At 37.2% G+C, this 12,493-nt stretch overlaps 1 protein-coding gene across 1 annotated transcript; it reads right to left on the reverse strand.

Moving 5' to 3' along the window:
* Positions 1-8,827: 8,827 nt before the first annotated feature.
* MS3_00009021 (uncharacterized protein) lies at positions 8,828-9,650 on the reverse strand. The gene has a single exon (XM_051217361.1). The coding sequence runs from the start codon at positions 9,208-9,210 to the stop codon at positions 8,899-8,901; it is 312 nt and encodes a 103-aa protein (XP_051064749.1). The 5' UTR covers positions 9,211-9,650; the 3' UTR covers positions 8,828-8,898.
* Positions 9,651-12,493: the final 2,843 nt, after the last annotated feature.

Consider the following 12,493-nt stretch of genomic DNA (forward strand, 5'->3'; position numbering starts at 1 on the left):
GAAACAATCGATAGTTGTTCCGTTCAAGTATCAGGACTTCAAAGTATTTAGCTAACCACGACTCCACCAGGAAAGCAATGACCAGTGGATATGACTATAATATTACATGTGAGGAAAACATTATCAATGATAATTGACCATGGTCACGCAATATCACGAATTGACTGCAGTTAAAAATATAGACCACCGGATTCAAATATAGTGATAGCAAGGTTAGGTGGTTGAAGCTAGGGTTATTGGTCATTGGCTCAATTGCCAATGGGGTCGTTGGTGCTCATTTTTGAAGTGTGTTATTGCAGATGTCTAGTACTTCTTAGTTTTCAATAGATATCTTACTAAAGTCTGTCCATAATATTCATTTACAAATTCAACAATCTCCAGAACACCTCTTTATTTGAAGGTGGATGGTTTATTAATATGATTTAGGATGAACTTATACCTAATATGCAATTGGATTTTTTTTAACAAAAACTCTGTGTACTTGTTTAAATAATATACAACTGATTGTTCGTTCACTTCATTTCCCCAAATTATTATCATCAATGAATTCTTTACTTATCTTTCAAACAATAGGATGTGGAAGGAGGTCCAATTATAACATCAAGATATTTTAAATTCATTGAGAAAACTTAACAACCTAAGGATAGGGAGTGAAGTAATCGAATGCGTCGAAAACTTGACGTCTGGTGTCTGACGAAATCTTTGCACGGATTCAAAAATCTCGTTGGACTTTCGCCAACTTACGTCACCTATGGGGAAGGCGAGATATCCGTCTATCAATTAAGGGACAAACATACTGCTCAGTGGTTCGTTCTGTTCTACTTTATGGCTGCGAACCATGGTCATTAAGGGTAGAGGATAGTCGTAAGTTACTAGTATTCGATGACAGATATCTTAGAAATATTGTTCGCATCTGCTAGGATCACCGGGTAAGTAGTAATGGTGAGGTTAGATGCATGTTATTATGGAATGATGGTAAATCAGTTGATGAGGTTGTGAATCTGTAGTGTCGGTTATTATGTTAAGCCCATATATCTTATTCTCGCTTTCGGACAGCCCAATCTATTCATTCTACTTGGGTCACATTTTGACCTTGTTAATTATCCGCTTATCAATCTTGACTGTTTTTATATGAGCGCGTAGGTGTGTGTACACTTCTTATCCCATTACTCATCGCATGCCTGTAACCTACTTTTGTGTAACTATAAATACTGATTAATGCTTGGTTAAATGGGTGTCGGCTTAACCGCCATCTTCACTGCTCGTCGTTTCTCTTCTCTCTATTCCATTCGCTTTATATACAGAATATATGTATTCAAAAGTCCATTCTCGTTATTTGACTTATTTAATTCCTTTACTGACTAACGTGATTTAAGTGGATGATTATATACGAGGATATGTGATAACAAACATTCATACGATCTACTTGGAGTCAGATCTCGGGCCCTTTCGACAACATCGTCCGATCTAAATGACGACAAAATAAAGGGCCCCACAAAAAATCTACATCGACTGAGGTGGTTGGGCTACGCATTACACATACCCAACCACTGATTGCCACGACGCGTAATGCTCACTATTGTTGGAGACCGATGGAAGAAATGTAAATGCGGCCAAACCAAAACGTGGCATTAGTCCATAAAGTCACTAACGTTTGGTCTGAGTCATGATGGTAGATGGAGACTACTTGGTTGGTGTCCGTGCGACTATCGTGACCAATGGTTGGAGACTCTGAGTGACATACTTCAGAATCGATCACATTGGCTTAGGTGTATACAGTACATATATATACATTACTACCATCGAAGTAACTGCTTCTATGAATTCGGTGTTCATCTTGTTGTTTTAATGGTGTATGACAACTTGGACTGATGCATATATGTGCCTGGTCCTACGTTGTAGCTGACTAAACAACCTAATATTCCTATAACGGGTTTATGAAGATTTTCTTGGATTTCATAATTAACATCATGGAATTATCTTTATTAAACAACCACTTAAAGCTTATAAGAACTCGAGAGCAATATTATCAACTGATGAAAGTTTAATATGTAAACAACTGGATGTCAGCTCAGTGTTTTAAAAAGTTTAATACTGGCACTCGAGACCAGAGAATTAAATCCTCTATACCAGGATTGTGAATGCCCGCCACTACTCAGGAGTGCAATACTAAAATGTAATCCCTGTACAATGCTTTCAGGTATTTAATATTTAGTTAACTAAAATCAGTATGTGATGTTAACTATGATAATTAATATTCATTTAACAATTAGTAACTATTGTAACCGGGTTAAGATAGTTTCTCGTTTCTTTCTGTACTACAGTATCCATTTAACTAGTCTGAACATAGTAAGTCGATGACTCATCAATATGAATGCAAAACAAAAAACAACCCAGAAACATGTACATTATACATAGATACACAGACACACACTGGTAATTTGGTTAAACTAATCCTAGATTGTTATGTATTTTACTTTGTCAGAAGGTTGAAAATTAAAAAAAAAACAATCCGTATGATGTTAGTCCAGTACATTAGTGCAGATTAATCGATATTCACTTAATCAGAATCATGCATATCATTAACTTGAATTCTACAGAAAAACAAAATTAATTTAAGAAACATTTAGATGATGTGTGTTTATGAAAATTATTGAAAATTCCATTTCCGTGATTCAAAATTCATTCTTTCAATTTCAGTCTGTTCATGATATAACGCAATCATAAGCTAATAACATTGATTACAAACTAACTCATTCCTGATACTACTGAATCCTACCAGTTACAAATGCTCGTTGAAATGTTAAGGATCCACATTGTACTGGTTGCTATTGCTATTAGTTAGGTAGATGGTTTATGAAAATTATTATCGACAATGAATAAGATTATTTGGAGATCAGTTGAATATAAGATTGTAATGGATAATTGTTTCTTCATAGTCTGGGAACAACATATCCAGCAAATATAGTACACACTGAGTCTTGAAGCTTTTGAACTCGAGTTCATGTGGTGTCTTGATTTCAAAACAACAAGTAGTTTAGAACTGGATAAAAATAGTTATCTACTACATTCTGATATGACTACATACCAGTACTCACACAATGTGATGCCTCCAGGCATCGAAACCATGATCTGTAAATCTTGTAGCGACAATCTAACATATAGACCATCAACAGTTTGGTCCTAATCTTCCACATTTCTAACTTCACAATCAATTGCTGATAGTGTAATAACCATCCAATCGTATTAATCATATCTATTTCATTACTGACATGATCATGACTAAATCCATTACAAATTCAATTTATTCAGCACGTTTTATTATCTGATATTTGTATTCTGTAAACAACAAAAACGCCTATCATAATTGTCTGTCTGAAGTAACATACACACATATATATACATATCTATATACGAAAGCGATAGATACAGACAAAGCGAGTGAAACAGACAAATTGTATTGACTGATTTCTATCGACCGAGAGTCATAAGATGCCCGTTCCTTTTTTTCTTTCTTCTCTATACAGGTTAGACCAACTAACTGATTTCGTACTTCAACTTTTGTTTTTATTCTCGAAATGATAAGAGGAGAAGAGAAAGTTTTGTATATCAAAATGAGGAGAAAAACAATTAGAAACTATAATTATGTTTAGTACGATGAATAAGATAAGATAGAAGGTTAGTTGTCATGCTTTTCTGTCTTTTAATTACTACTAGTCATAACAACAAGTATCATGATTGTGAATTCCAGCACAATCACTAGACTAGTGAATAAAATATAGAACACTATTAAATACACAGTTATTTGAATAAGAATAAAAGAATTACAAATACTTGTGAACCAGTGAACCGGTATCCAACTATGTTAATGTCTAACTTCCATCAGTACACAATAGTATGCAACTCTCACTGACTGCCCCTTTCAGATAACAGTATCACACCTGACTCTATGTGAGGGATCATGACCCCTCTTTACTGATCTGTTCAACTATATACAAACCGATCTTATACGAATATGCACAGGATTATACCCTGATGTGTAATAACTACATGTTCTGAAAGGTCACTAATACAATCAATCAGCTTTCATGAGTAGTCATCATTCGAGTATGTTTCAAATCAACTCAACCGATCGATTACACAAGCAAACAAACAAACACACATGCACAACTGCAATAGTATTCCTCTGTTATGAAATTCGTTTTTGAAAAAGAACAAACCATTAAGTGAATTGAATCAGGATTGAAACGAATTCATTATTTATATGAATTTAGAGAAAAGGTCATGAAAATGAGGTCAGGTCACTCACTAACTCACTCACTGGCAGGTTCCTGTTAAACAACTTCCATTTTACAAGCAATCAGTAATACTGAATAGATTTACCATGATTGGAAATTTCAAGCCATATTTCAAGCCCTTTCTGCGTTTCAATCGTTTAAGGATCCTGATAATCTCTTCAAAACACTAATCTATGAAAAATGACTATTGTTTTCGAAAAATTCTCTTCACCTTCTACATTTGTATAGTGCAAATTAGTAATCTGAGAAATGGTCAGGTTAAGGGTAAAGTACATCATTTCAAGTTAAAGCATGTGAACTGTAGCATTGTAAAATAAAATACAATAAGATTGTTTAGGTTGATATGACTTGTATAGAATGTTAACTTGAATCAGCTTTGATGTTAAGTGATCCATCATGATCCGAATGAATATGGGTTAGATAGGGTGAGAGACATAAATAATAGTGCAATTACAATTCGATCAAATATTAAGTGGAAGACTATATTGTGTAAAAAATGATTAGTAAAACACAATAAGGTGGGATGAATGCGAAGTGCCTGAATCATGTTTTGGGGAGATGAATAATGATGTTTAACCATTAATAATAATAATAATAATAATAATAATAATAAATAAAGTAGTAATAATAATCATAAAGACAAAGATTTGTGAATAAAGATACGAGAGACAATTACATTTGACTTCGAAAACTGATGATATCCGGTCAACGAATTTCGAGTATGTTGTGTACAAAATTGTCTGTAAATACCTCCACATATTTGATGATGGTTGCGGTAACTCTCGAAGTCTCAGCTCCGTGCAATGTACTGTTTTGACGTTCGCATTGAAAATTGTGAATTTTATGTGTAATGACACTGGTTTGAAGTTCCATGTGTATTGTAATTGAAGGAATTCTGTGCTTGATTGGTCAATATTTGACTTCACATCTGCATGCGATCCCCATTGATTACTAGTAATGCTGACCAGGTATATGAAACTTCCTACTTCTTCCAACAGTTGTCTATCAAGTGTGATTTGAGTGCTACTCATTGTATCATTTTTCAGGATCTCGATTTCGTATGTTGAGGTCAACTACTGCACAGATTGATATCACACTGTCTGTCTTAACCTACACTTATCACTGTGTATGGGCTAGAGCAGTTAGGTTATTTAGGAAGTCCAATTCGTTTAGCTGCATTCAAACTGTTCACTATATTCCGTGCTTCCCCTCAGATATGGAGAAGAAAGAGAAATGAAGAGAATAAGCAGCCTTGTCTGGCACCGGTCTTCACTTCGAATGCATCTGTCACCTGCTGTCTATGTAGGAACTTGCAGTTTAGTCTGTCATAATAATTCCGTATGATTTTGACGATCATTTCAGACACAACATAGTACCATATGGAGATGCATGAGCTTTTCCTATTCATCGTCGAATGCCTTCTCATAGTCGAGGAAGTTGACGCATAATGATTGTTCCATTCAATTGACTGTTCAACGATGATCCGTAGTGTTGTTTGTAGGTTGGTAGATGACCGAGATAACAGCAACAGGTCTATTCAGTGCTTCAAAATGTTATCCCGCCAGTTCTGGTGTTCTTGAACCCCAGTGATTAGCTTGCATTCTTCGTTCTTGGGTGAGGTTTATAAATCTAGAGACTTGTTTGAGATAAACGCAAATGAATTTCTCTACTGATCAGTAGTTCCTGTTAAAATAATGCAGCATTTGAACACCAAGTCGAAAGTTATTATTCTGTTCCACCATTTGTTCTGACCAAAAAAGTAGCCTGACTTCTGCTAATTACTTTTTTACTTACGCCTGTTACCAATCGAAAAGGAGCATAGGCCGCCCACCACCACAACACCTACTCCTTACAATTAGAATATTAGCTAAAGTTAATCAAATGGATTCGTGTCTGATAAACAAGTATCTGAATACACTTAATCCACATGGTATTGTTTGACTATATACTCCCATTGTTGTTTAGGACTTCAATTGATAAGTTTCTTGTTGGTTTATGCTAGGTGCTATCGATCTTTACTTATAAAGCTTGTGACTTAAGGCAATATCGAGGTGGTCCATACAGGATGCACATATGACAGTAAGAAACTGATCGATTGTAGTCCTAAACAACAATAGGAAGATACAAGCAAACAATGCCAAGTGAATTAAACTTCACCCCATTGCACAAGCAGATGGCTATGAGGACTCAGTAGCTGAGTGGATAACGCGATGGTGTTTGATGCGGACGGTACTGGGTTTTAGTCCCAGAGTGGACATCAACTCTCAGATGCAGGTACATCCAGCTGATAAGCACCACACGGGACGAAATGCACGTCCTAGATCCCATTTCCGGCAACTATCCATCTTTGCTAAATACACCTGAGACAAATAAATGTGATTTTCACAAGTCCACTCAAATACACACAGCACTTGCCAGTGATACATCCTGAGGCCGACCACCATAATTGGTTGGAAGCGTTGGTTGAAATGGTTCAGAAGTGGTTACAGGTGGACTTACTAATCTCCTCTCCAATTCTCTTGTCTTCAATATTATTGCGACTGTTTTCTTTCAATCCATCCTTCTTTACAAATTTCATTCTTAATGTCTCATCGTCCTCAACATCACCGATTGTACTATTTCTTATCAACTTCATCTCTTCGTGATATTATGACATGGCAACTCAGGTTAACAAATATCTCTGTCAGGTTTTAGGCTGATTGTCACTGACAAAATTAATTGTATTTAGACTTAGGGTTTTAATAACGGAGCAGCAAGGTTAGTGTAAACCGAGACGATTTTAAACTGAAAAGGGAGACAAATATATCTCGTGACTTTACAAATCAGAATTTTCGAACACCTAAAATGACAGCTTTTTGATACAGCTTGTATCGCTACCAGGTTTACGGTACTTCTCTGACTTAAACCAGTCACCGATTTCCAAGAGATTAATTCTACACAGGACAACAAATCAGAAGCAGGAAGTCCTTACCAGCTGTCTCATACTATTATGGAACTTCTGGTTATGACCCATAATTTAAGCTAGTCTTCACACATACCTAGAAACGTAAAACTTGACCATATTCCGCTTCGAATATAATAGTAACACTGTGGTGAACAGAACATGGTGGAGACAATCAGATGTGTCTAACACAAAATTACAAAACTTGTTAATAAAATATAACAACTATAAAGTAAATGCTTAATTTGCAAAATGCCCACCAATTGTCTCAAGATGACCCAGACTTCATTGTTCTTGAATTTTCATACAAATCGCATCCTGTTTCCCTTCTTTACTGTTCGAAACTCTTGTCTCTGCTGCCAGACTTTCTGTTCACGACTAACATCAAATATTGTTTATGTCAATATACGTAGGACACACCACAACAGCAATCATTATGGAATCGAGCGACACACTCGTTCCTAACGAAGTGCTGAATCCCAGTATCGTGATGAAAAAGACTGTGCACAAATGCATAACGTAGGGTTTTACAGACTCTGAAACCGCTCATCACGGGCTTGGTGACAACCCTAAAGTACGAAACATCCTCGCAACCTCCTATATATTCGTGTACGCCGCGCCGGATAAATCGAGCTAGTCTCGCCGAGTAGACCGGACTACGTAAACTTCAGCACTCGTGGCTGAGAATCAAACACTAGACCACCAAAATATCCCCTGAAACAATATTGAAGACAACCAGGACAGGTCACTGCCGTAGATTAGGACGCGTGTGAAATCCCTAGTGCGGTAAGTGACGCCGTCACTGAAGGATACCTACCACGGCACCCGGCATTATACTACCAAAGCGTCACTGTAAAGATGGTGGTATCATCCTAGTTGATACACCTGAAGCATGACTACCTACTGGATACTGATGCGAGTTCGCCTTCGAAAAACCCATCAGTGGTCGAAATCACCAATCAGGGTTGCTAGGAAAGAGCTACAAACCCCACCCAGGTATTGTCTTCGGGCGACTTCACTACTAATGCTGACTGCCACATATATTCTGATTCTCAGTAGTTTGATCGACGACAATAATAAAACCGAGCATGTGAATCCGAAGAATAAAAACGCCTCGAAGTGCTTACTGGGCTATGGTCTCTGCATAACAGATCCTGCTGAATGAGCACATCAACGTCTAGTTTGGTTATTCCTAGACCGCATGCTGCTACTAGAATGATTCTTGCTTTAATGAAGACCGCAACAACCAACCTAATGAACGACGGAGCAGGGATAGATTGTTCTCTCGATTGAAGTGTACAAGAGAAGCGATCCCACACGCTGAATATAAACGTCAAGTTATTAACGACTTACGATTAGGCCTAAGGTGGTTATGAAGTTTATTAGCCTGAACTATGTTGTCGTATTATGACGCTTTCATTGTCCTTTATAGTAGCAGTGAAAGCTTCACAACTGACCTATCCCGCATAACGATTATGCATCTCAATTCACGTACTCACTACCCCAAGTCAAATACTAAATTGATATTGAATCACTAAGACCAACTAGCGACCAGAGCCAGTCTGTATACACTGAAGAAAGAAAGGAATACTGCGACGACGATTTTATATACGCCAGATAAGTTTCATAAATTATAACATACATAGGTAGAACAGGTATTTAACATTCTCCACAATCTTCAACTATGATTTTTTTGGACGGCTTTCCACTTGTGGAACCTAAACTCTCCATTTTCTTGACCACGTCTTGACCACTGATGACTTTACCGAAGACGACATGTTTGCCATCGAGCCATGAACATGGGACAGTAGTGATGAAGAATTGAGAACCGTTCGTGTTTGGTCCAGCGTTGGCCATAGAAAGTGAGAACGCCTCGTGCTTGTGATTGAAGTTCTCATCTTTGAATTTATTTCCGTATATACTTTTACCACCCGTGCCATCGCCATTAGTGAAGTCACCACCCTGACACATGAAGCCGGGGATTATGCGGTGGAAAACAGAACCTTTATAACCAAAGTTGTTCTTATGAGTGCACAACTCGCGGAAGTTCCTGGTAGTATCTGGAACATCATTGAATAACTGAGAAATAATACTTTGAGAAAGACTACAATTACCTCAAAAGTAATTCTTCCCAATCGCTCTTCACCGGCCTTAATGTCGAAAAACGCTTTCGCAGCCATTTTTTGAAATGGATGAATACCACGGGCCAGTTTAGTTGTACTCGTGAGTGGTAGCTATCAATACAAACAAGTGGATTGAATGTTGTATATGTGGAGATCAGTATGTTCAAAGTTGTTTCTGATGCTTAATGATGCATAAGGTAAACATTATGCTACGAACAAAATTTCATTTCATAGACACCACTAAGTTTTCAAGAACGAACTGGAGCAAAACATTTCAGTAAACTTTAGTTGTTCCCCTCTTTTATAATCAAAATGATTTTTATTTTGAAATCGTCGTTTTCAAATGCATGATGTCGTAATTAAAAGGTAATTTCATGGGCTTTCGTAAACCGGGGATGCTGTATCTTGAAATAGTTGAGTGGGCAGTATCGGTGAACGGTAGATTACTAGTTTATCAAGTTGTTCCGCTTTGGTGGATGAGAAAATATGAACTTAATAACACTGGTACGAGACTGAGATATTGACAGATAGAATAACTAGTATTTGTCAGCTTTCACAGTCTTACCTTTTGGCTTCATGCACTTTTACGACGGCCTACGGTTGGTTTTGCCTCTGAAAGTGTCGTTTGAAATCTTTCTTTTCTAGTAGATTTGTGCGCTTGGTATGTGCTGGTCAACAGAGGGTTTCTCGGTTGGGTTTGCTGTTCTCTAATTTTCGTTCTCTAAAGCCACATCAAACTGTAAGTCAGAGGGTATTAGCCAAATCATGTAATAAGTTAACGACAAAAAAGCACAACATTTGATTAAATTCCATAGATTAAGCTATCCGGGAATGGTTGCACTCTGTTTCTCAAACCTATTCTAACTAATACACCTCTTTAGCAACCTCACGCCGGTTTTATTTAATCATTTAAATAACCACAGTACCTGGATATTGCCAGAGGGTAGTCTGTAAGTCTTCGACATAAGCTAGAAAGCCACACTATTCCATCCCGATTCCAGTGGGCTCCGAAAGTCGACATAGACAACTTACGTTGGTCTTCAATAATTCATGTACTGCGTGATATATTCTAGAATCTGAAAATTGCACCAAAATATGCCAAAAGTTAAGAATTTTCACACAGAACCATCCAGTACGGTTGAACGCACGTAGAAATGGCGCTAGTATAGTCTTGGTAGAGAAAATCTGCTAGGTAGGTCTAAAATATCTCTAACACAAGCTTATTTCTTCGAGAGTTCTTCAACTTTAAAGACTGACAACCTGTTGTAGAAGAACATACTTTTTAACGGAAAACCATGAGTTTCTTTATTCATTCTAGCCACTTCATAACCAATTGGATCAACCAATCGATTTGACCCATGAATCTAAACGAAGAACAAAAAGATGGGTTCATAGTCGTTTAATTCTATTTTTAGCTGGTACCATATTCCAAACTTTCATCTATTGTGTAAAGGCAGATAGCTGTCCAAAATAAGTGGTGTTGTAAGCATTCGACCTTGTTACAGACCGTACTTGTTCTACTAGGTACATCATTTGCTAAAAAAGCTTGATCACGTTATAATCTTTCGTGTGACACAACTCTCACGTTAACTGGACAGCTCAAAAGTAACACATCACTTTGCTTTCGAAGACCATTGTCGGTTTTTCTAACTTACTTGGGCACCATTCGTTAAAGCACCGATGCTGTCAATTTTTTTCTTATCTGAATATTCTTCGAAAGAACTACGTGTGTATTTTTCGGTAATCAACTAAGTCTAGGATGTGGTCTCAGAGACTCCACTGAGTTGGTAGAGAAATATTTATTTTTATACAACGCACACTAACCACCAGATTACTACAAAGTTCACTGGAGTATGTTCAGTTGAGTGGCCAAACTACATCTATTGAACTCTATCAAACATCTTAAAGCCTTCGTCATGGTTAATACCTGAACGGTAAATACCAAACCTCACAGTACTGTTCTATAGGCTTCTACATCAAATACAAGTACGAGAAGAGGTTTATTCAAGACACGAACTAACTGTCAACACACAGGAGCCACATTTGCTTTGACAAGTCAATTGTTATCTTTCACAGTTAGGTAAAGAAAAAAGTTTATGAGTCAATGGAAACGGTACGCCGCTATGACATGTACAATCTCACAAGTACATAAAACGAACAAGTTAAAAAAAAGTGTAAGCAAGTGTCAGAGAATTCAACTTCCATACAGGTGAATGAACGTCAGCTAATCGAGCACCTCAACCCTCTTCCATACCGTGCCTTTTGGTTTTCTCTACCTCATCACAAAGATATTAGGTGTTGTGAGTATACACGCTTTCCAGTGTTCTAAGAATATGTAGTGCATAAAAATAATATGTTACTGTCTCCGCTTAACCTAGACGAAACTCTATTGTCAGCATAAGTAATCTAGGGTTATTCACTTCAAAACAAATAACTCGACAGTGAACTGACGAGAAGAATGGTAAGCTCGTTACCATCAATTCTAGCGGGATAAAAAGTGTAGATTACTTCGTCTGGTTAGGTGGACCAGTAATTGTCAAGCAATCAGTGCTTTCAACGCTATGTTCCGTGGGTGTACTTAGAAAGTTTATACCACCTCAGAATTGACCATGCATGTCACTCGGCCAGTCGAATTTGTTCGTATCTCTTAGCGATTATTGTCATATCAGTAAGAACTCCCAACGGGCTTTTCAGGTTGCAACTTTTTCAGATGATCCCTATTTACATCCTCTTCTAACTTGATACCTCATCTTACAATCCACTGCTGAGGAGTCTCAATGCTTTCAGGTTCCGAATTCATCAGTTAATGACTTCAAGTAAAACAAATATATCCCAAACACATTGCGAACAATGACATTCAGTCTAAAAAACGCACAAACCATCCAACACCCTAACCTTACAACGCTAATCTGTCCATATAATCCGTAGATCCCACAACGCACACAGGGGACTAAAAGTATCCATCATTCTAAAGTACGATCACGCCTATCTAGCACTACATCTACTCACGGTACTGAAAAGCTTTCTAGAATGAATTTTAAATGTTCTAAGAATCAATACACAATCACACACATTATAGACATATTTCTTGGCAAAATTCCAGGCTATTCCTATCTCTAACATAAAACGAA

This window comes from Schistosoma haematobium, chromosome 5 (genome assembly GCF_000699445.3).
Source record: "Schistosoma haematobium chromosome 5, whole genome shotgun sequence".
NCBI classification, from domain to species: Eukaryota; Metazoa; Platyhelminthes; class Trematoda; order Strigeidida; family Schistosomatidae; genus Schistosoma; species Schistosoma haematobium.

Coding starts and splice junctions, on each gene's coding strand:
- MS3_00009021 (XM_051217361.1), bottom strand. CDS start 9,210: ATGTGTCAGGGTGGTGACTTCACTAATGGCGATGGCACGGGTGGTAAA.